The following is a 23,379-nucleotide window of genomic DNA, read 5'->3' as shown; positions in this document are numbered from 1 at the left end:
TCATTTCTATAATGGAAAAGCTAAGCCTACCTATAGTTATGCCTAAGAGTCACTTCCAGAGAACCTCTTTTGTTGCTTAGATGTGGCCTTTCTTTCTAAGCCCCACTTCGCAAATAAACTCATTACCCTCCCCCCTATGTGAGGCATGAGTTCCAGGCGTGTGAGTCTCCCTGGCAACGTGGGACATGACTCCCAGGGATGAGCTTGGCCTGGCATTAAGGGATTGACAATGCCTTCTCGACCAAAACGGGGAAAAGAAATGTAACAAAATAAGGTATCAGTGGCTGAGAGATTTCATATAGAGTCAAGAGGCGATTCTGGAGGTTACTCTGATGCAAGCTTTAGCTAGATATTGTAAATTTGCATGGTATGCCAAGCACCAACCAACAGTATTCCTGAAAACCCTAAAGATACCCATTGGCTCTATCTGAGACTGTACAATAACTTCACTTAGTTTATTCTTCAGAAACCTAAAACCTCTAGATTATTCCTATATCTGATAAGCCCTAAAACCCAGAAGAACCAGTCTTTACTAGAATATGAACAAGTTGCATCCCCCTACCCCATGTCAACATCCTTTCTCAACATGAAGAAGTTAGAATGGTTATTGGCCAAATAACCCTAAAGATTGGGAGAAGAATCAGACGAGAGGAAGGGGTTGTAACAGAGAAGACAGAATTTAACAAATGAGTATGACTACTGAATCATTTTATTGATATTTCTTTTTAGTCTCCAGTGTATTAGAGTAGCAAGAAGGAAATGCCTGAAATTGTGGAATTGTAAGCCATTCCATACTTTGAAGTTTGTTCTATTAACTACTTGTTAAAATGCACTTTGAAATTTATCTTTTTTTCTGCACATATTTTATATTTCACAATTTAAAAATGCTTAAAAAAGAATTATTACTCATTCTTGAGCTTGTATAATTAATATTTATTTCATTATGGTTGTTATTATTAGTTGTTTCTTTATCCATCTCTACCACCAGTCTATGGAATTCTTGAAGTCATGGTCATGTCTTACTAAGTTTTTTCATCCTCCTATGCTGAGCACACTGGTAATAGACACTTACATGCAAAAAATTTTTTGCATAGCATGAAATAAAATAGTGTCTGACATTTAAGCAATTAATACTAAGCATTTAATAAATGTGAACTCTTTCTAGTGTCCACTCTTAATAGGTTCACTTTTAATAGGTGCTCTTAGCACTCTTAATAGGTGCTCAATAAGCATTTTGTGAAAAATGGGAAAAGAAGTTGTATTGATTTATAAGTCAACTAAGGTCTTTTAAAATTAAGACTGGCTGAAAACCATTAGTAGATTAACAGTTTCAATTCCCTCTTTTGGCAATAGAAAAAGTTTAAGTTATAGAACCTTAGAAGAGGCCTTAAGATATTTTTTAAGATCCAGTTTACAAGCCACTTAATCTGGTCCTCCCACAAGAATTATAGGTTCCATCCATATTACCATATACCTGTTTATACCAAAACTATATTTGCAATTCTTAAATTGCTCAGATGTCCTTAATTCAACGAAGTGAGGCACTTCCACCTCTGTGCTCACGTGATACCTTGTGTACACTTTAACTGTGGTATTTAGCCTACTGCTGTAGTTCACCAGATGGTGCTCACCTCAAAAGAAGGGATTATGTCCAGTTAATCCCTGAAATTTAGTACAGTTCTTGATACAGGGTAAATGCTTAGTAAATGTTGGCTGAAGAAATGAATAAATAAATGAATTGGGATGAACTGTTTATGTCACCTTCCAACCAGACTGTGAACAGATCAAGGATATGGAACGTTTTATTCATCATTGTGTCTCTAGCACCTAGTAGAGTATCCAACACAAAATGCATGTTTACTAAATAGCTATTTATTACATTGAGGACAAGAGATAAATTTTTGGTTTATTAAAAAAAAGAGAGAGAGAGAAAAACACATTTTGGGTATCATGTAAACTTGTAGCAAAGATTAATGAATAGATTATGAATTGTTGTGGAAAACATAGAACTTTCTACCTTGATGTACAGAAAAAAGGATCCTGGAGACTGAAAAGTGAGGTCAACTTAAGTCTTCTAGGATAGTTAAAGCTAACCAGTCCCAGTGAATGAAAATATAGCCTGTCAGAAGATCTCTAAGCTCTAATAATCTGTACAGCATCAACCCCAGGACAACACAGTTAGGGCAAGCTGTGGTGATATCTCTTAGTCTAAAGGCACATACCTGCCATGAAAATGTATTGCTGTAGTCACAGTGAAAAATAAAGGCATTAGATAGAGAGTAGGAAAGTAGTAGGAGTATCACCTGACGCACAAGCAAATGGAGAAACTGAACAATGTCCATATCACTATATTTGCTTCAAGAAAGGCATACCAATTCCCTTCCAAAGTATGTTAGCACATTGCACCACTGTGGAAGGAACGGAAGAGAGGAATGAGGTTGGTTGACTGGAGTCACATCTTGGGAAAGCTGGCCAGGTTGGCGATGCCGCAGGCATTGTTCTTATTCCGGGCCATGAAGATATATCCTTTGTTCCCCCAGTTTTCTCCCCAGCTGTGGGACCAGTCAAGAAAAATACTTAGCATTTTCAGTTTACTTATTCATAAAAATACTAATTGGGTATTGTGCTGGGTATTGATGTAAATGAGTAAGACAGTTTTTACCTTCAAAGAGTTTAAAGTTAAGAAATGGAGAGAACCCCTTGGGAGAATGGCAATAAAGGGGAAAATTCAACATCCCCATTTGGAGAATATTCCTGATATTCTCGCAAGCAGTGGGGACAACCACATCAACAGGTTTGTTCAATCTTGGGGTTTGTTCATATGAAACTTATCTCTGAAAAGGACAGGCTAAGCCTAGTTAAAATTAGGCCTAAGAGTCACCCCCAGAGAACCTCTTTTGTTGCTCAGATGTGGCCTATTTCTCAGCCAACATGGCAAGCAAACTCACTACCCTCTCCCCCTCTACATGGGACATGACTCCCAGGGGTGTAAACCTCCCTGGCAACATGGGACAGAAATCCTAGAATGAGCTGGGACTAAGCATCAAGGGATTGAGAAAATCTTCTTGACAGAAAGGGGGAAGAGAGAAATGAGACAAAATAAAGTGTCAGTGGCTGAGAGATTTCAAACAGAGTTGAGAGGTTATCCTGGAAATTATTCTTACACATTATATAGATATCCCCTTTTTAGTTTAATGTGTATTAGAGAGGCTAGAGGGAAGTGCCTGAAACTGTAGAGCTGTGTTCTAGTAGCCATGTTTCTTGAAGATGATTGTATAATGATATAGCTTTTGGAATGTGACCATGTGATTGTGAACCCTTGTGTCTGATGCTCCTTTTATCTACGGTATGGGCAGATGAGTAGAAAATATGGATTAAAAATAAATAAATAATAGGGGGAACAAATGTTAAAACAAATGGAGTAGATTGAAATATAAGTGATCAATGAAAGGGAGTGGTAAGGGGTATAGAAAAAAAACAGGGGAACAAAGGTTAAAATATATTGGGTAGGGTGCACAGCTAGTTCAGTGGTTAGAATGCCTGCCTTTCATGTGGGAGACCCAGGTTCAATTCCCGAACCATGCACCCCCCCACCAAAAAAAAAAAAAAATATATATATATATATATATATATATTCACTCTGTTCCCCTCCTGTTCCTAGAGAGATGGATGATGGAGAACTCCCTAAGAAACTGATCCCACTAGGGATAAAAGAAAGAAAAATAATAATAATTCCAAACCTGCTTCTGGTTCTTTATGCTACTATATATTGTGTTTAGTTAGGTCTGTCTCTCTTATTGGGCTGTGAGATCACTGAAGGCAGACATCCTGCTCGTTCATAAATGCATGTGGCTAAGCACCTAGCCAAAGTACTTTGTACATGGGGCAGCTGCCCAGCACATACTTTGAGTACTATTGTCTGGCTATTAAATATTAGACTTAGAATTAATGTTCTCTGATTGGGAAGGTGGAACTGAAAAGTCTGAGACAACTTTCTCTTCATTTGGGAGAGAAAAAAGAATATTGGGAAGTTGGAGTGAGGTTAAAAGGGTGAGTGATTGAGTGACAAAAGTAGTATTCCCATGATTACCTGTTTTTAATTATCCAGTGCTTGTTTCCTTTCTGGATCCCATATCCCACTGCCAAAACTGCGTGGTTCAGGTTATCACTATTGCAGTTTTCATCATAATACACACCTAGGAAACAAACTGTCAAGGTGAAGCTTCCTGCAATTCAAGGTCACCCTAAGGGGTCTGGAGTCTAGGAGACCCTGTGTAGTATGAGTCAGGAGGGTTGAAGACAGAAATGCTCCGGATCACGGTAGCTGTTAGTTTCTCTCTGGCAAACTCAATCCAAGTGTGAAAACTAAGTTCTGAAAATGCTCAGTGCCCTTCAAGAAGCCCAAATCTTAAGAGACTGTTGAGTGTGCTCTATGGGAACAGCTCCTTACCTCTGCTGTAAAACTGGAAGGAAGACAGGCTTGCATCAATGGCCACAGAGATGGGTCCCACTCGGGCCACTGCTCTCTTAAGGGCTTTCTCATTCCCTTGAGGGATCTCTCTGTACCCTCTGCATTTAGCTGCCTTGCCTGTTGGGTTGTACATACAATTTTCATCCTGGAAGAAACAAGGTTGAAACAGAACTGGAACAACACAGCAGGCAATGAGTTGGTGAGTCAGAATTCTACCAGTGTTTTGAATGATGTTGGTAAGGACTTTCTAGCTTTGACCTAACAGGGGCAACAGACAAGATTCTCTAGATAGGATCTGTTTCCACCTCACAATCTTAGAAACTATAAAAACGTATAGGAAAAGTAGATCCCTCCTTTCCATGATAAATCAATTCCAGATGGTTCAAAGACATAAAGGTGAAAGAAAAAATGGTAAAAAAAAAAAAAAAAAAAAGAGTGAAGAGAATATTTTTACTACCTCAGGATAGAGAAAGAGTTCTGAAATAAGACTTTTTAAAAAGCACAAATCATCTTCAGGTCATGTAGTATATGTGAACATTGGAGGATGACGAAGCACCAGCTGCTACGTGGGGAGGACACGAGGCTGAGGCCCAGCTAAAAGGAGAACCTGTCCCCAGGCCTATGCTGGTGGAGTTAGTGGGAGGAAGAGTTTTGGCTGCACCCGTGTTCTGATCAGAGACAGATATAAAAGCATACAACGTGACACTAAAGCAGATTAATAAAGCAATTGCTAAATTAGCAATTTAGCTTGTGACCTTCCAGCAATCTGTACTGCAGCATAGCTGGCAATGGTATGTTTCACTGGTAACCACAATTACAGAAACTAATGATAGTCTATGTCAAGGTGGTGTATTCTTTTTGACAATTAAGTTTTCCTACAAATACTGGGTTTGGTTCCTGGTGTCTGCCCATGCAAAACAAAACAAAACAAAAAACCCTAAGGATGCATCTACAAAAAGGATACATCATCTAAATATTAACAGTAATGGCAGCATTGGATCACAGTGGTTCCTTGCCTTAATTTCTCAAGATCCCTTTGTTTTCTGCTATATAATCCAAACCCCTGATACCTTCTGGCATCAGAGATTGCACAAATCTACAAGCAAAAGAATATCTTGGAGATGGATTCAGAAATCCATCTGTGCTACTCTGTGCTTATACCTCAACTGTGGCATTCATGGACTTCACTGTAGCTGCCATAGCTTAGTATTGTCCTGCCAGCCTCCCCCTAAAATGCTGTTTTTATCTGTGTGGCCCACTGAACTGTACTGCCCTGGTTCTTGGTAAAAACTTGATGAGTGTATGCGTGGTAGGAATTATTAAAAGTTTAGAGGGCTAAGAGATGGTAAGGGAAGTAGTATTCTAAGAAAACTTACTGAAGGGGATAAGACTAATTTGCATTATGGTTGGAATAAACTTCATTTACTGTCCTTTTAAAATGTTCTTTTCTGGCTGCTGTTCTATTAGATAGCTTCTTTTTAAAATTTTATTTTTCTTTACCTCCTTCTATTCATTCACGTTTCAATCTGAAAAGAGGTTTTTCAATTCTGGACATTGTTTTTAGAAACAAGAGTATAATTGCCCTAGATTCAGAATGTTAAAATATGGAACATGTGTAGTATCTGGCTAATTCTTCATTTTAACTTGATTGGGAGACCACAGTCATTTCTCATTGTTCCAACATACTGAAAAGATGATCAAAGGAAGCAAGAGAATGGAAATTGTAAATCAAATGCCTCTTTATTCCCAAATGAATTTCAAATCTTTTGTAACTTGCATTAAATTATTTGGAGTCTTAGAGCTATTTATTAAGCTCTCAGCAAACTGATTTATGATTTATGGCACTGAATAAATGATGCAAGCTATCAATAATTTATTTTTCTTTCTTTTTTTTTTTTTTTTACATGGGCAGGCACCAGGAATCGAACCCAGGTCCTCTGGCATGGCAGGCAAGCATTCTTGCCTGCTGAGCCACCATGGCCTGCCCAATTTATTTTTCTTTAATATTATTATGCGAAGTTTTCAATTGGCTGTCTGGATTAATCAGTATGGAAAAAACTGTTAACACAAATCTGCTTTATTTTTTTATATACTCTTGAGATTTGTCTTATTTTCTTTTATATCAAATGACAACAAAAAGTTAAAAGAGAGTATTTTGCCATGTTCAGGTTATCTCACTGACCAACCTGCTGTATTCAGAATTAAAAGCCAATCTGTCTACAAATGTTCCATGCACTAGGGTAAATTTCGAGAAACTTACGACCTCTGATGGGTCTCTGGAACAGATAAGTCTTGAAACCTAAAGGGCCCAGCCTCTCCAGAACATCAGTTAGTTCCATTTCCCTATCGCATGTTACTGATAGCCTCTTCCAACATGAAGAAGTTAGAATGGCCATAGCCCAAATATCCCTAAAGAGTGGGGTAAAAAGATCAAAGGTGATGTAGAGTTACACAGAGAAGGTAGAGTTTAACAAATGAATATGATTGCTGAATCACTAAATTGATATTCCTTTTAGTCTCCAGTATCTTAGAGCAGCTAGAAGTAAAAACCTAAAATTGTAGAACTGTAACCCATACCAAACTCTGAAATCTGTTCTACAACTAACTGTTGTGCTGTGCTTTGAAATTTTTTGCTTTTTTGTATATATGTTATTTTTCACAAAAAATTTTTTAAAAAGTCGATTGTGATGATAAAAAAAGTATTTATTCCTTCTAGCCTCTATATTCTGGAGCAGCTAGAAGGAAAAATCTGAGAGAATGGTATGGTAGCTCATGACAAACTCTGGGATCTGTCCTGTAACTATTTGTTGATGAGTGCTTTGAAAACTATTGCTTTTTTCTTTCTTTGCTTTGTACATATGTTACATTATACAATAAAAAAAGTTACAAAAAAAAAAAACAACCTAATCTGCTAGGATACCTTTAGTGTGCAGCATCTGATTCTAGAAACCCCAGAATTCAAATATGATGGACATAGGACCTAGCAGTTCTGAAAAGTGAACATAGACTAAAAGAAATTTTTTCTTTCCAGGTGAAATCTCTGTTTTCTTAGCCTTGTACATCTGACAGCTGAAAAACATAACATGGAATAAAAGAGTGAAATTTACTAAATAAAGTACTGTTTTGATGTGGCGATTGTCATAAAGATGTGTTAAGTGACTTTACTATATAGGCTGTGGAGTATCCATTGTAATGGATTTGTTCAGTCATTCTAAACAAAAGCAAACTCTGTTAGGAAATTCTTAAGTACCTAATAGTCAAAAAGGGAAGGAGGTAGTAAAATGCCTCAGAAGAGTTTGAATAAAATACTGGATTTCAAAAGTTACTGGGCTATTTGATTTTTAAAAAGGCCCAAATTACAAAGATAAAAATTAATAATTTTGTTACATTAAAGTTAAGAACTTTTCAGGATAAAAAGACATTAAGTGGAAAAAACAAAATCTTGACCTACAACTTACATAGTATTAGGACCCAAACATATTTTTCAAATTCCAAAAAATCATTAAGTAAGAGAAAAACAATCCAACCAAAAATGAACAAAAGATACATGCAGTCAGTTTATTGAAGAAGTGCAGATGACCAAATAAACATACTATTGAAGGTGTGAATTAATGAATTTCTAAAACACTGCAGCTGGGAGTTAAATTGTTCCAAATACCTGGGTAAACAATTTGACAATATCTAGTAAAGCTGAAAATGCATATACCCTCAGACTCAAATAAATGTGATTCTAGGTATCCTATCCCAGTAAAGAAATACTCGCACACATACATAGGAGACATACTTGGGACTGCTTCCAGCCAATAAACAGACTTGATAGATAAATCTTAGTTCTGCTACTTAACTAGTGGTATTAATTTAAGTATGCTGTTTTACCTCCTTAAGCATCAATTTGTTCATCTATAAGATGTGGCTATGGCTACCTTACAGGGCTGTTGTGAGGACTAAATGAGAAAATACACTAAACACATGGCTCAGTAGACATCATTTTTATTACTTAAACCTTATAAATTTGCTCTTAAGGATCCTGTTGCAAAGGCCGCTTATTATATTACCTATCAGCCCCAAGTTTATAGTTAAGAAATATCTCCTTCTTAGTAACTACAGAAGGATCTGGAAGGAGAAAGTGAGGTGACCCTTCATCTCTAAAATTACAATAAATACGAAGAAACTTTTTTCCTCCTGTTTTACAGATTAGTATAACTCACATAATTTGCTTTAACATTTCTAAAACCCACACTGAGATCATACAAAATAAAGTCACAGGACTCATGAAAATAGCATGGTGGACTGGAGTTTATGGTGGGAGTAGGAAAGTTGAGGTCCTAGCACAGGGTTATAGAGTCCCACTCAGTAGTTTGTGGAATAACCTATCCTCCATTCGTTTTCTACAGGGTCAGAGAGGCAGATAGGAGCTTAGGTATCCTAAGTTTGCAGTGTTCTCTGAAACTTTTCAAAATATAGGAATCTTCTTGGCTTTCTGTGGGATAGTATACCATCAAGTAAGCAGAATAGGGTAATGGAAAACAAGATTTCTGGAATTGTTTCCAGTACAAAAGACCATGCTGGAAAAGGAGGAACGTTCAGAGAACCAGATAACTGTGTGTGGCCGTCTTACCTGTCCCACATATGGGTAGGCATCTTCAGAGTCAATGCCCCGGTTCCTCTGCACATACTGGAAGGCATTGGTCATGTAACCCCCTCCACAACCATCATTATCAGACACACAATCCACCAGGTTCTGGGGACTCAGATTTAAGAGTTTGCCAGTTTTCTTCTTGAGTTGGCCTTCCAGGGCACCCACAGAGCTAAAAGCCCAACAGGAACCACACTGACCCTGAGAGGCAAACAGAGAAACTATCAGTCATTGCTAGTCACTCTTCCCTCTACCTGTCTGATGAAATTCCATACATTTTATAAATTCCATCACAGATGTCACCTTTGTTTTAGTCTTCCTATTCCCCTCAATTAATACTTATATATTGCTTTCTTGCTATTAATAAATGTGGTTACTATTGTTACTCTTTGCTACAGTAAGGCAGAGCAGAGCAGAGTACTGGCTTTGGAGTCAGTTTACTTGGGCTCTAACCCTGGCTTTGCTACCTGCTATCCATGTGACCTGGGACAAGTTACTTAACCTCTCTGTGCCTCAGTTTGCTCTCTGTAAAATAATGTATAATAACAACGTACTTAATAGAGTTGTTATGAAGATTAAAATATTTCATTCATGTCTTTACATGAATGTAAAGTTCCTCATAGATAATAAACTTTCAGAAAGTATTAGCTATTATTATTTGTTTGTTCGGCTAGATTGTAGAGTTTTCTTTCTTTTCTACTCTTTTTATTTTTCAAGATTGAGAATTTCTTGAGGATACAAACTATGTCTTAGACATCTTGAATCCCTACTGCCCAACATTGTACCAAGTTGGCTCTTAAAAACATTTCTTTTTATTGAATGAATGTTAATCAATTGTTCACATTGCTGATATAATCCAATGTTGTTAAGGTTCTGGGGAAATTGACATTCTCCTGCTGGTAAGAGCTTAGGATTGTTAAATCTTTTTTGGAAGATTTTCAATTCCAATTTTATTTTGCATTAACAATTTGTACAAAAATATATGCACAAAGGTGCTTACTGCAAATACTATTTGTAATAACGAAAAACCAGAAACAACCTAAATGTCCAAAAGTAGTTGATGAGTTAAATAATAGAATACTATAAATTCTCTCAACATAGAGGACATTACCTTAATCTCTTGTCCCCTCTTCCTGATGCCCTCTTACCTCAAGAGCTAAGAAGCAGAAAAAGGAAGAGGTCATGTCAGGTTACCTACTGACTCCCAGAAGAATGGCGGATACCTGGTTTTTGACAGGAGTAACATATCCTTTCTTTCGATAGTCAATGGAGTCTGGGGCTCTGCCCTCCCAATCTGGGATATAGAGAGTATCATTACTGGGGGAATGAGAGAGGAGCACTTTCAGTCCAGTCATCTTCTGAACCACTTCTTCACTGGTCTGGGATGAAGAAAAAAGAGGCCAGGTATAAGCAGGGAACTAGGGATGCAGGGCAGATGGGCCAGGAGCTGAGGGCAACTCACCATGTCCCCCAAGTGGTTCATGGCCAGTTCATAGGTATGGACACCAAGAGAGGCCTCAAGGTTGTGGATGGAAATATACTTCAGGTTTTTTTCCCAAATTAGACGGCGAGAGATTTCATCCATCTAAACAAAGCATAATCAGTACTGGTGTAGACTGTAAAGCTCTAGGGATATGAGTAGAAAAATTACATATAGATTAATAGCATTAATCCAAGGCTTCCCAAAGAGAAATATGACAGTTATAAAGAAAAAGATTAGGACTTGATGGAAAGTAAGTCAAGACATAGAAATGAAAAGTTGTATGTTAAGAGCTATTGAAGAGGAGCAGGCTTGCTTTGTGGTGTGATAGAAGAAACTGGATTGAGAAAGGGAGACTGGAAGCTCGTAAAGGATTAGAGAAGGCTCAGGCCCTCTTGCCACGCTTCCCTCTGTCTCCCCAGGCACCTTGCTGTTATACTCCTTTCTGTAGGAATTCTTCCATAGCTCCCACTGGGTGTCCAGTGTCTCCTCAGGGTTCAAGGCAAAGCTCACCATGGGAAGCAGCAGAACCTGAAGCCTCCACATCCTGGGGGAAGGGGACAATTAGGAACACTTAGATTTGGGAAGGGGTTCATAGCCTGGCTTGGGATGAGGAAATAGACACAGCCATAGTTCCAGAATGGTGGTTCTTGACTTTTGGGGAGTCAGAGACTCCTTTGAGAAGTCAATAAAAGCTGTAGTGCCTCTCACCAGAAAAAAAGCATGCATACAATAATCCAAAGGGGCTCATGAACGCTCAATTAATAACCCCTTCCTCCGGACCATGAGGGAAGGGAAAACTAGGTTCTATGGCAAAGGTAGACAGAGAATTGAGGGTGATTTTCATTATGATAAAACAAACAATGATAGGAGGGGCCTGAGTTTGGATGTGGTACTGGCACATCTGTTTCCCAAGTATTTTAAACAACCCATCCACAAAAGCACACATATAGAGAAACACTGGCAGACAACCAAAAGCAGGGTAGAAAACGGAGAATCAGGATGTGCTCAGTAGCCATCTGTCTCCTTCAGTGTCCCCAAAAGGCTTGGAGGAGCTGGGCAGGGGAAGAGCAGAGTAGGAGAATGAAGTTGGAGAATACAGAGAGATTTCCATCTAATTTTTGCTTCCTGATAGTTTCTTCAAGGCATTCTTTTTTTCCTTGGCTAAATTCTGAATTTCTGTTAGGCTACATCTCCAGATCCGGCCAGGAGAGGTCAAGAGGAAAGTTGACAGTGTTTCTTGTTCTCTCTGAGTTGTTTGTCTCCTCACACTCCTTACATGTTTCTTTGTCCTTCCTCTTCTCCCTACCCCCCATTTTAGGCAGGAAATTGCCCTAATCTCAACCAGCTGCTGTGGGTAGGGAAGTTTTCCTTTCTTATTCCAATAAAAAAAATCTCTGTGGCTGCCTCAGTACAAAAAAATCTCAGGACTAAGGTTTCTCAGAAGAATGTAAGATGGAAAAGCACTATTCTATGATCCTTAAATTCTCAGCTTTTCAGAAGTTAACTCATTTCTTAGAGCAGCTTGCTAAATCACATATCCTCAATTTAAAATTTTAGCAAGTATTACAGCATGCATAATTTCTGAATTTAGGGACAATTTTGTGTAATCTTTGAAAATTGGTGCAGTCCAGCTAGACACTAAATGGCTAGAGCATTAGGGGCTCTAAGATGTCACAGGAGCAGGAAGCACAGAGCTACCACCTCCCGGCAATACCGCTACTCCACACTAATTAACCCTTTCGGTTCCTTTTGGCCCAAAGCAGAAAACTATAGTCTACTCTTAAGGGATGGGCAAAGGATTCTCTATATCCTTTGTTTTACTAACAACCATTCATGCATACACACAAATCACAGAGGGAATCCTAAAGATTTCCAGGCAGATTTTATCTGGCCATAAAGGACATTGAAGGACAACTGTTTTCATTCACAGAGCATATGTAGTTCATTTTGATCCCCAAATCACAATACTCCCCAATATTCCTAAAATGGAGAACTGGAGTGAAAGTGAAAGCACACAACTCCCCAATACTCCTAAAATGGAGGACTGGAGCAGGAGTGAAAAGCTAAAAGATTTGGGAAGTTGAAAATGTTACCTGCTGATGGGGATCAGTTCTCTAGGCTGGTTTCGGCAGGGAAGTGTGGATAATGAGAGCGAATAACTAGGGGTGCTAGATTTATTTCACCAGGATTGCGGAAGTCAGCTCTAGCAGTCAGCTGGAAAACTTGTGTAGGACAGCTTGGAGGCGGGATAGAAATGCTGAGAAGCAGGGTTAGCGAGGAGGGAAGAAGGCAGCAGATTTGCATATGGGTGGAGTCTGCTAGGCATTTAGTTTCAGAAGCCTTGTCTTGGCAGCAGACAGAAAAGACCTCAATACACAGTACTTGAGTTGGAGCTTACCTTCTTCTCTTGGGTGGGTAAATGTTAGGACACATCCCCGGCCTCCTCACCTTTATTCTCTTTAATACCTTTTATATCGTATCGGGAAATTATTTATATTCCTACTTTTGTCCTGTTATTGCCCACCTCCCCAACTCGAAGCTCAGTTTTGGAATTTGTGTCTGATATTCACCTCAAGGATTAAAGAAAAAACTAAAAATGATGGAAAAGAGTAATGTAAGGGAAGCCATAGACTCTAAAATCATTTGTATTTTATAAGATTGTTGGTTAAAAATTGTTATTGTGTAGCAAGCAGGCCCCCCTTTCTCTCCCTTAATTGGGCTGCCTTTCTGTAGAAATTCCCAATTCCCCTCTCCTGCCTGACCTTCAGGACTGGGTAAAACTGCAGGCAAGTGAAATAAGACACCTGGGATGGGGACCCTCCCCTAACAGCTCATCTGCTTCTGTACACTGCTTTGTGCCTTAAACTGACCAATTATCTTTCCTTTAATGTTGCTATTTACCGTATTAGGCTTGCCCTATCCGTAGCATGTAATAGTGTCTATAAAAAACAATGTTGCCTTTTGTTCAGGGCTCAGACTTTCGAGGTGACTGGCTGAGCCCCATGCACACGAGCTAATAAATCACTTGCTTCCCGAAACTGCGGACCCTTAGTCTCAGCCTGCTCTAATTTTGCAGAACGTTCCTGGAGGCCTGGGGCCTCGATCCTGGTTTTCATGCTACAATTGCTTCCAGGCAGAAGAATAGTTTTTCCAGCCTGACGTGGTTTCACTGAGTCAAGTTCAGATGAAATTCATTTAAAAGTCACTAAAAATAGCTCTCCTGGTTATTTATAATAGCACTTAAATCAATGCCATAAGCTTTGAAGGACAAACATATGACTTTATTGTTGAAACTTGCAGATTGTGGGATGCCCGATGAACATTATCTGTCTCAATTATTAAAATCCCTGATCCAGGTCCAGTCACATGAGCTTCCCAAAATGCTTCCCCAACATCCAGGCATGTGACAGGTCATAAGAGTCTAGCTCAGTCCCCAAGCCACACCTCCAAATCCTATTTTCTTCCATAAGCAGATGTGGGGGAGGAAAAGAGGATCTTGGGAATAGAAAGGATAATACAATGGGAACTAAATTTAGCTTGTTTCAAGCTGAATACTATGCATAAACCCTCAGGAATACAGTTAAATGCCTATGGTTTTTAAGATTTGCTAAGGAACCACATGATCCTAGAGGGAAGTCACATCCAGGCCTGAACAGTTTAAACTTAGCAGCTTCAATTCCCCATCCGTAAGTCCTTTTAATATAGAAGAGGACATTTTGGGAAAAGGCATCCAGATATGTCCTAATGGTCTCAAGTTCTAACTACCCCCTCTCATCTGTGGACTTGGGCAATCCCCCTGTTGGTCAGAATGTTCCTGCTGACTTTACTCAGATGTGTCAGGATCAGGAGGACAACCGATGGGAAGAGGTGCTGAGTTATCTGGACCCTGTGATTTCTGATTCCTGAAATTACAGGCTTACATTGTGCTTTATTTTTGTATGTTTTGAGCTCAAGCTATGATTTGTCTAGTTGTGGGTATTTGTTGTTTAGGAACTGGAATAAAAAGCCGCAATCAAGATCACACAACACAAGAAATTTTACAAAAGGAAAGAATATTTTGTTTTAAAATCTTTGCTACATGTCATTATTTTACCACTGTAAGGCTCAGCACAGGTGCCAGCGGTACAGAAATGGCCAACAAGAAAACAAAACAATCAAAAATAAAACCCTGAAGGAAAAGCAGAAATAAAACCCCCAGAGCATCTTCTCCCTAACCTCCCTTTCCCCAAAAGCCCTGTAATAACTGTACAATATTAAAGTCCTAATCACATTAAAAATAGCCGATTATTAAAAAAACAAGGATTCCATTGGAAACTCAACTTTTTGGTTTCTTAAACTGTAATATAAATATATATGTATATTGTATGTGTGCACATAGAATAAAAAAATAAACTGTCTCCTTTTTCCACTCCACTACCTTGCACCATATTGGAAACAACAGGGAGGGAAACCCTCAGCCTCTCCAAGGCCATCTGTTTCTTAGTCCCCTATGGCTACATTTAATACATCTTCTTATTTCAGTCTTGCACTTAAATCCTGGCCAAAGCCAATTAAAAAGAACAAAGGATACACATGACGTTACCTGAGAAAGGTAAAAGGTAAGAGTAGTGACCTGCATCTGAATGTATATGGCTATAGTTAATTACTAAGTGACCCTTTTGGGGTAGGACTTATCTGTCACATGGAATTATACCTGTACTCTAAAGCAACTCCCAATCTCAAGACTGGAGGGGGAGTTAAGAGGGAAGGAACTTTATGCCCAGAAAAGACCTAAATCTTGGTTTCTTGCCAATCTGGACACTTTGAGGATGGGCTGAAAGAGGCTACTTTGCAAGAGGGTGTGCCATTTGGTTTACACCCAGCAGTGAGGATTTTCCTTGGGACAGCTAATCCAAGAAGTTGAGTTTCCATGCAGAAATAACCTCTACAGAACACACAACATATGTGATTCTGACAGAAAAATGCAGCATTATCCTTATGGCCAAGTCTTAGGTTTTAGAGTTTATCTTGACAGCCTATTTCTGTAAAATTTCCATATAAGGTGACAGCACCAAAAGCAGGAATGACCCAGCCTTAACATTAAATATGTTCGATGAGAGACGAACTATATCAATAGAAGATTTCAGAAGACATTTGCTCACAGTTGCATATGGCTGGGCATCAAAATTAAGTGCAGCAAAGTCATTTACTTAAATACTCTTTGGCTGCAATACTAAGTGGAAAATAACCTGGAAGATTTAACTCCTTAGGACCCTTTGAAAAACACACATAAAGACAAAGATAAAATCTGGGACAAATTCTGCATAACTCCCTAATAGGGAGAAAGAAGAACTCTCTCTCTCTTTCTCTCTCTCACTCATTCACTCATATTTCTTTACAGAGAAACTGCTCACAGGCAGCAGAAAGAGCTTATGCTCTCTACTGTGTTTCAAATATGAAGACGTTTTTACTCTCCTCCACCCGCCCTATTCAGAATTTCTTTCCAAAAGCAAGCCATAGTATCCAAAGCAAATAGTGGATGTCAGGTTCCACTAACCTGCCCCATGACTAGCACAAATCATCTCTGCACAAAATTCCTGTTAGGAGACATAAGGAAAGGTATTCTGAACATCTCACCCAGCCTCAATTTTTCAAAGAGTCCCAAAAGTTTTAGGGATTCATTCTTTTGCTTCTATAAATGTTATCTCAGAGGCAGGAGGGCAGGGGGAAAGGCCAGAAGGGAAAGGAGGTACATGTTAGGGGTGAGGGAAAGGAAGGAAGAGGAACTTTTATTCTGCTCACAGAAAAAAATTGCTTTTTAAAAACAAATGGTGATTTTTCTCCCCCACCCTCTTATCCTCACCCCAACAGTTCTATTCTGAAAAGGGGGGAAACATAGTTAAGTCAGGAAATTCTTCATTGTTGTAGCTGTTGTTCTGTTCTCCCAGCATGGACAGCATCTCCTAATGAGAGGAAAAGAGTAAGTTTGAGTCACACACCTGATCTTTTACATTTATCAAGCTACCACCCAATGTTCCAATGTTCTTTATTCCCTGCAACATTCTGATTCCTTTCAATCATGGCATTTTTCCTAGTCCACTCTCTGTTTTTCTCCCATAGTTGCTCATTTTTCTTCTCTTCTTGTCCTTGATATTTTGAAAAGGGGGAAAGTCTGCTTGCCACATTTCATATAACCTCCTATAGAAACATAAGTAGTATCTCATCCAATTTGCTTTCTACCAAAGCATGTTGTGTCTTCTTCCAACATGCGCATTAAAGTAGCTTCCTATGTCCTGCCTAAGATTATTCCATCCATTCTTGCATCCTCTCAGGACTTAAATAAACATACCTTTATAAGCTGTTATCAATGTTTTATTTCCAGTACTATTTTGTATAGGCCCTGCCTATTTTATTTCCAGAGCTACTAAAAATTAGCGATGTGGCTTTATAAAAGGGCTAAAATAACTTTCTTTAGTATCTTTGGATAGGGCTTGATTCAAATCACTAGTTTTGGTCTAGTTAAAGGCCAGACACACCAAGATTACAATCTTTGCAATTAGTAACATTTATCTCTACATGTTCTTCATCTGGTTTGCTCACCCCTCCGCCTATCCAACCTCAATCTATAGGTGCTTCCTACTCTGTCTTGCCTCCATGACCTCTTCATTCCAAGTTTCTGATATTCTGAAGTTCTCTTCACCCTCTCACCTGAAACACCTCAGGCTGGCCAGGTTGTGGTCCTGATGGCTGCTGAACATGTTGCTCACTAGAATTTGAACGATGATGAGGCTGTTGGCCCTGCCACTGTGGCCAGACACTCACATCCTCTGCTGTCCGTGTTTGGAACTGCCCCGCAGTCTGTCCAGTTTCAGGAACTAGAAATACAGCAAGGAAGAATAAATAACTTCAATGTGCTAACTATACTGGAGAGAAGAAACTAGCATACACAAGTCATTAATTTTACCTAGGATACCTTTTCCCCTTCTCTCTGCAAATCAATGCTGCATCTATTTCAAAAGCCAGTTTCAAATTAAACTTTTCTTCTCTGGGTATCCTTGTCTTTGTTCATTTGTATTATATCTGTACCCTATTATAGTAACTTACATGCTTTTTGACATATTATGTGGAGGTATTTTTCATGTAGATTGGTTTTAAATTCCAAATAGACTGTCACCTTCCAGAGAATATATTTGCATATCCAACAGTTAGGTCAATGAACCCCAGGACAGAGATGAACAACAATTTTAACTACTAAATCCTTTCTCTCCATTGGTGCGAATTTTGTGTTATGCTCCTTTTTGTCTCAACTCACCAAAGTTGGGTCCACGGTTGGTGAGACTAGGGTAGGCAGCAGCAACAGGTGATGCAGTGGGAGCACCAGGGAGGGACATGGGACTGAAGGAAGATGGAGTCTGAAAGGTGCCCACACCAAACTGGGGAGAACGAGTCTTGGCTGTAGCCTGGGAAGCCACCTGCTAAAAGAGAAATAGGGATAGGGAGAAACAAATGGGACATTAACATTATGCATTCCTATCAGAGTCAATCCTCTGTCATTCAGTGCCTTCTCTCCAGGCTTCTTTTGGGTTTCAACAGCTTTTCCCAGGGTGATTCCTTTCTGCATCTCCAAATGTCTGGGCTGAGCTGCAAATGCTAAGATGAGGCATGCTAAGCTGCTTGGGCTCTGCTGTGCTGAGCTCTCTTCCAACCTCTCTTTTGTAAGCCTCCAGCTAATTAAGTTAAACATCACTTATTGTGGAAGGCACTACCCTTATCCAACTGCAGATATAACCAGCCATAGGTGAATTTCACATGCTAATGATTCAAGACCACAGCAACAGAACTAGGTACCAACACCTGGTCGAGTCGACACCTGAATCTAACTACTACAACCCGTATCTCCAACCATATACAAAAATTAACTCCATATCGATCAAGGATTTAAATATAAGAACCAGTATTATAAAACTCCTAGAAGAAAATGTAGGGAGACATCTTCAAGATTTAATGACAGGTGGTAATTTCTTAGACTTTAAACCCACAGCACAAACAATGAAAGAAAGATTGGATAAATGGGAGCTCCTCAAAATCAAATACTTAAGTGCTTCAAAAGATTTTGTCAAAACGATGAAAAGGCAGGCGACTGAATGTGAGAAAATATTTGGAAGCCGCATATCTGATAAGGGTTTGATATCCAAAATATATAAAGAAATCCTACAACTCAACAATAAAAAGGCAAACAACCCAATTAAAAAATAGTCAAAAGACATGAATAGACAGTTTTCCAAAAAGGAAAACAGAGATGGCTAAAACTTTCATGAAAAGATGCTCAGCTTCACAAGCTATTAGGGAAATGAAAATCAAAACCACAATGAGATAATATCTCACACCTCTTAGAATGGCCTCTATTTAACAAACAGGAAACTACAAGGTTGGGGAGGATGTGGAGAAATAGGAAAACTCTTTCACTGCTGGTAAGAATGTAAAATAGTACAGCCTCTGTGGAGGACAATTTGGCGGTTCCTCAGGAAGCTAAGTATAGAGTTGCCTTATGACCCAGCATTCCACTCACTACTCAAGTTATACTCAGAAGATCTGAGAGCAAGGGCAAGAACAGACATCTGATGTTCATAGCGGCATTATTCACAACTGCCAAAAGATGGAAACAACCCAAGTGTTCATCAACAGAGAATGGATAAACAAAATGTCGTGCATACATAAAATAAAATATTACTCAGCAGTAAGAAGGAATGAAATCCTAAAGCATATGATGATATGGATGAACCATGATTACATTATATGTTAAGTAAAATAAGTCAGACACAAAAGGACAAATAGGTATGATCTCAACTGATATGGACTAATTATAATATGTAAACTTGTAGACATAAAATACAGAATATAGGCTATCAGGAGATAGAATAAGGCTAAAGATTGCTTTAGCCTTATGGTTAACATAAGACCAATTGCTTATTACATACAGAATGTTTAACTAGATTGAACTTGAATGTTTGGAAATGGACAGGGGTGATGGTAGCACATAATTGTGAGGATAATTAATAGCACTGAATGGTGTGTAAATGAGGTGGAAAGGGGAAGTTTAGGGTCATATATATCACCAGAAAGTGGGAGTATGTAACACAGTGAATCCAGTGTTGGATAATGTTCACGATTAACTGTATAAATATTAAAAAGTTCTTTTAAGAACCAGAATAAATGTAAGACACTATTACAAGGAGTTAATAATAGAAGGGTATATGGGGGAAAATGTACCTATTGCAAACTATGGACAATAGTTAACAGTAATATTTTAATATTATTTCATCAACAGTAACAAATGTATTACACGAATACTATGGGTCAATGATGGGGGTGAGGGGGTAAGAATAAGGGGTATAGGAGGATTTGGGTTTCGGTTTTTATTTTGTTTCTTTTATGGTATAATGAAAATGTTCTAAAAATTAATCATGGGGTCATAGATGCAACTATGTGTTGATACTGTGAGCCAGTGATTGTCCACTTCAGATGGTTTGTATGGTATGTGGCTATATTTCAATAAAACTGAATTAAAAAAAAAAAAGAATCTCAGGCTGCAACTTTCGTAGGTTAAATAAAAATACACGAGTGGCACATAGCAGATTTGAAGAGGCAGAAGAAAGGATCACAAGCAATAAGACAGAGCATCCAAACTCAAACAGACAAAAGAAGAGATGGAGAAAAGAATGGAAAAATTTAAGCAGAATCTCAGGTAAATTTCTGAAAACATGAGGCACATAAACAAATACATCATGCGTATCCCAGAAGGAGAAAAGAAAAGGGCCAGGAAGAATATCTGAGGAATTATGGCCGAAAATTTCACAACTCTTTTATAAAAGAAATAAATATGCATATACAAGAAGCACAACATATTCCAAACAAAATAAATACAAATACACCCAGTCCAAGACTGTCAAATGCCAAAGACAAAGAGAATTCTGAAAGCAGCAAAAGTGAGTCGCCACATACAAGGGAAGCCAAATAAGACTATGCTGATTCCTTCTTAGAAACCAGAGGCAAGATGGGAGTGGATTCTAAAAATGATCATGGTGATGAATAAACAACTATGTGATGATATTGTGTGCCATTGATTGTATACTTTGGATGGACCGTATGGTGCATGAAGATATCTCAATAAAAATATTAAAAAGAAAAAAAAAAAGGCAGTGGCACAATAAATATACTAAAAGAGAAAAACTGCCAGCCAAAAAATTCTTTATCCGGCAAAGCTGTCCTTCAAAAAATGAGGGGTAGTTTAAAATATTCCCAGATAAACAGAAGCTGAAAGTTCATTAACAAGAGACCTGCCCTACAAGAAATACAAAAGGGATTTCTGCCATCTGAAAAGAAACACAGGGGAGAGAGGCACTAAATGGTTTATAAAAAGAGAGAAAATAAGATATAACAAATAAAAGCCTAAGGATAAAAATGTTTTAATACTGCCTTTAGGTAATAACATTGAATGTTTAAGGATTAAATTCCCTAATCAAAAGACAGAGATTGGCAGAATTGATGTAAAAATATGATCCAGGGTGGTGCAACGGTGGCTCAGTGGCAAGAATTCTCACCTGCCCAGCTGGAGACCCAAGTTCGATTCCTGAGCCTGCCCATGCCAAAAAAAAAAAAAAAAAAAAGATCCATCAATATGCTGTTTATAAGAGACTCATTTCAGATGCAAAGATACAAACGGGCTGAAAGCAAAACACTTGAAAAAGATATTCTGTGCAAGCAGAAACCAAAAAAGGATATTATATATATATTTATGAATATATATATTTAAAAGAGGCAATCCACCAGGAAGAAATAACAATCATAAATATCTATGCATGTAAGTAAGGGGTCCTAAAGTACAAGAGGCAAACACTGGTAAAAAGGAACAGAAAAATAGACCTCTCTGCAGTAATAGTTGGAGACTTCAACACACCACTCTTATCAATAGACAGAACATCTGGACAAAGGATCAATAAAGAAACGAAGAAGCTAAAAATATGTTAAATGAACTAGGCCTAACAAACATATATAAAGCACTGTACCTCAAAAGAGCAGGATATACATTCTTCTCAAGTGCTTACGGATCATTCTCCATGATAGTCTACATGTTGGGTCACAAAATAGGTCTTAATAAATTTAGAAAGACTCAAATTATTAAAAGCACTTTCTCTGATCATAATGGAATGAAGGTGGAAATCACTAACAGCAGGACAACCAGAAAATTCACAAATATATGAAGGTTAAACAACACATTTTTTTAACATTTTTAAAATTGTGGAATATAAATATATACAAAAAAAGCATTAAATTTCCATTACATTTTGACAAGTAGTTATAGAACAGATTTTAAAATTTGGTATGGGTTACAGTTCCACGATTTTTTGTTTTTTCTTCTACCTGCTCCAAGATACTGAAGACCAACAGAAATATCAATATAATGATTCAGCAGTCATATTCATTTGTTAAATCCTATCTTCTCTGTTTTACTCCTCCTTCTCTTTAAATAATATATATACATAAAAGCAATAAATTTTAAAGTACATTGCAACAATTAGTTGTAGAACAGATTTCAGAGTTTGGTATGGGTTACAATTGCGCAATTTCAGGTTTTCATTTCTAGCTGCTCTAATGCACTGGAGACAAAGAGAAATATCAGTGTGATTCAGCACTCACATTTGTTAAACCCTACCTTCTTTGTATAACTCCACCATCAATTTTAATCTTTCTTCCACTCTTTAGGGGTATTTGGGCTATGCCTGTTCTAACTTTTTCATGTTGGAAGGGGCTATAGATAATATGGGATAGAGAGCTGGAACCAGTCGATGTTCTGGAAGGGCTGGCTTTTCTGCATTTCAGGACTTATCTGGTCCATGGACCCATTTGGAGGTTGTAGGTTTTGGACAGTTACCCTATTGCATGGAACCTTTGCAGAATCTTATATAATGCCCTAGGTATTCTTTAGGGTTGACAGGAATGGTTTTGGTTGGGGTTTGGCAAGTTATGATAGGTGGCAATATCTAACTGAAGCATGCGTAAGAGTGACTTCCAATATAGCCTCTCAACTCTATTTGAACTCTCTCAGCCACTGATACCTTATGTGTTACACTTCTTTTCCCCCTTTTGGTCAGGATAACCTTATTGATTCCATGGTGCCAGGACCAGGCTCATCCCTGAGGTCATCTCCCACACCGCGAGGGAGACTTTTATCCCTAGGTGTCATGCCACACATAGGGGGAAGGCAATGCTTTCACTTGCAGAGTTGGGCTTAGAGAGGAAGGCCACATTTGAACAACAAAAGAGGTCCTCCAAAGGTGACATACCTATAGGTAGCCTAAGCTTCTCCACTACTGTGTTAGTTAGATTCAGTTGTCAACTTGGCCAGGTGAGCATACCTAGTTCTGTTGCTGGGAACACAAGCCAATGGTACGTGAATCTCATCTGTTGCTAATTACATCTGCAGTCGGCTAGGAGGCGTGTCTGCTGCAATGAGTGACGTTTGACTTAATTGGCTGGTGCTTAAATGAGAGAACGCAATGTAGCACAGCCAAGCAGCTCAGCATTCCTCATCTCAGCACTAGCAGCTCAGCCCAGGCCTTTGCAGATGCAGAAAGAAGTTACCCCGGGGGGAAAGTTGTTGGAACCCAGGGGCCTGGAGAGAAGACCAGCAGAGACCATCCTGTGCCTTCCACGTAAGAAAGAACCTCAGTGGAAAGTTAACTGCCTTTCCTCTGAAGAACCAACAAAATAAATCCCCTTTTATTAAAAGCCAATCTGTCTCTGGTGTGT

General features: G+C 38.6%; 2 protein-coding genes across 10 annotated transcripts in view; both read right to left on the bottom strand.

Annotated features, from left to right (window-relative positions):
* Positions 1–1,856: 1,856 nt before the first annotated feature.
* On the bottom strand, positions 1,857–12,844 carry CTSK (cathepsin K). Its single transcript, XM_077156115.1, has 8 exons — positions 12,684–12,844; positions 11,014–11,134; positions 10,570–10,692; positions 10,331–10,486; positions 9,090–9,308; positions 4,451–4,616; positions 4,091–4,196; positions 1,857–2,552 (listed from the first exon to the last, which is right to left on the bottom strand). Exons 2-8 carry the CDS (start codon positions 11,131–11,133, stop codon positions 2,453–2,455), a joined length of 990 nt encoding a protein of 329 aa, XP_077012230.1. The 5' UTR covers position 11,134; positions 12,684–12,844; the 3' UTR covers positions 1,857–2,452.
* A 144-nt stretch (positions 12,845–12,988) lies between these two features.
* The window catches only part of ARNT (aryl hydrocarbon receptor nuclear translocator), a 138,126-nt gene continuing 127,735 nt past the window's right edge, over positions 12,989–23,379 (bottom strand). For 7 of the 9 annotated variants that reach the window (XM_077156109.1, XM_077156108.1, XM_077156106.1 and 4 more), the window contains 3 exons: positions 17,882–18,044; positions 17,278–17,444; positions 12,989–16,532 (listed from right to left, as the gene is read on the bottom strand). In XM_077156109.1, coding sequence (XP_077012224.1) covers positions 16,443–16,532; positions 17,278–17,444; positions 17,882–18,044 — 420 coding nt within the window. In that variant the 3' untranslated portion in view covers positions 12,989–16,442. The remainder of the gene's footprint in view (positions 16,533–17,277; positions 17,445–17,881; positions 18,045–23,379) is intronic. The other 2 variants (XM_077156107.1, XM_077156114.1) reach the window with 1 other exon arrangement.

The sequence above is a fragment of the Tamandua tetradactyla genome, chromosome 4 (assembly GCF_023851605.1).
Source record: "Tamandua tetradactyla isolate mTamTet1 chromosome 4, mTamTet1.pri, whole genome shotgun sequence".
Taxonomy (NCBI): Eukaryota; Metazoa; Chordata; class Mammalia; order Pilosa; family Myrmecophagidae; genus Tamandua; species Tamandua tetradactyla.
Note: the sequence above shows the minus strand (reverse complement) of the source record. Positions and strands in the feature narration are given on the sequence as shown.

What these genes read in the sequence shown, in the direction of transcription:
- CTSK (XM_077156115.1), bottom strand. Translation starts at nt 11,133, where the DNA reads ATGTGGAGGCTTCAGGTTCTGCTGCTTCCCATGGTGAGCTTTGCCTTG. An exon ending in GAAAGGAGTATAACAGCAAG is followed by an intron (nt 10,693 to 11,013) that starts GTGCCTGGGGAG and finishes TGCTTTGTTTAG; the next exon opens with ATGGATGAAATCTCTCGCCG. An exon ending in TTACTCCTGTCAAAAACCAG is followed by an intron (nt 9,309 to 10,330) that starts GTATCCGCCATT and finishes TTTGCCTCTCAG; the next exon opens with GGTCAGTGTGGTTCCTGTTG.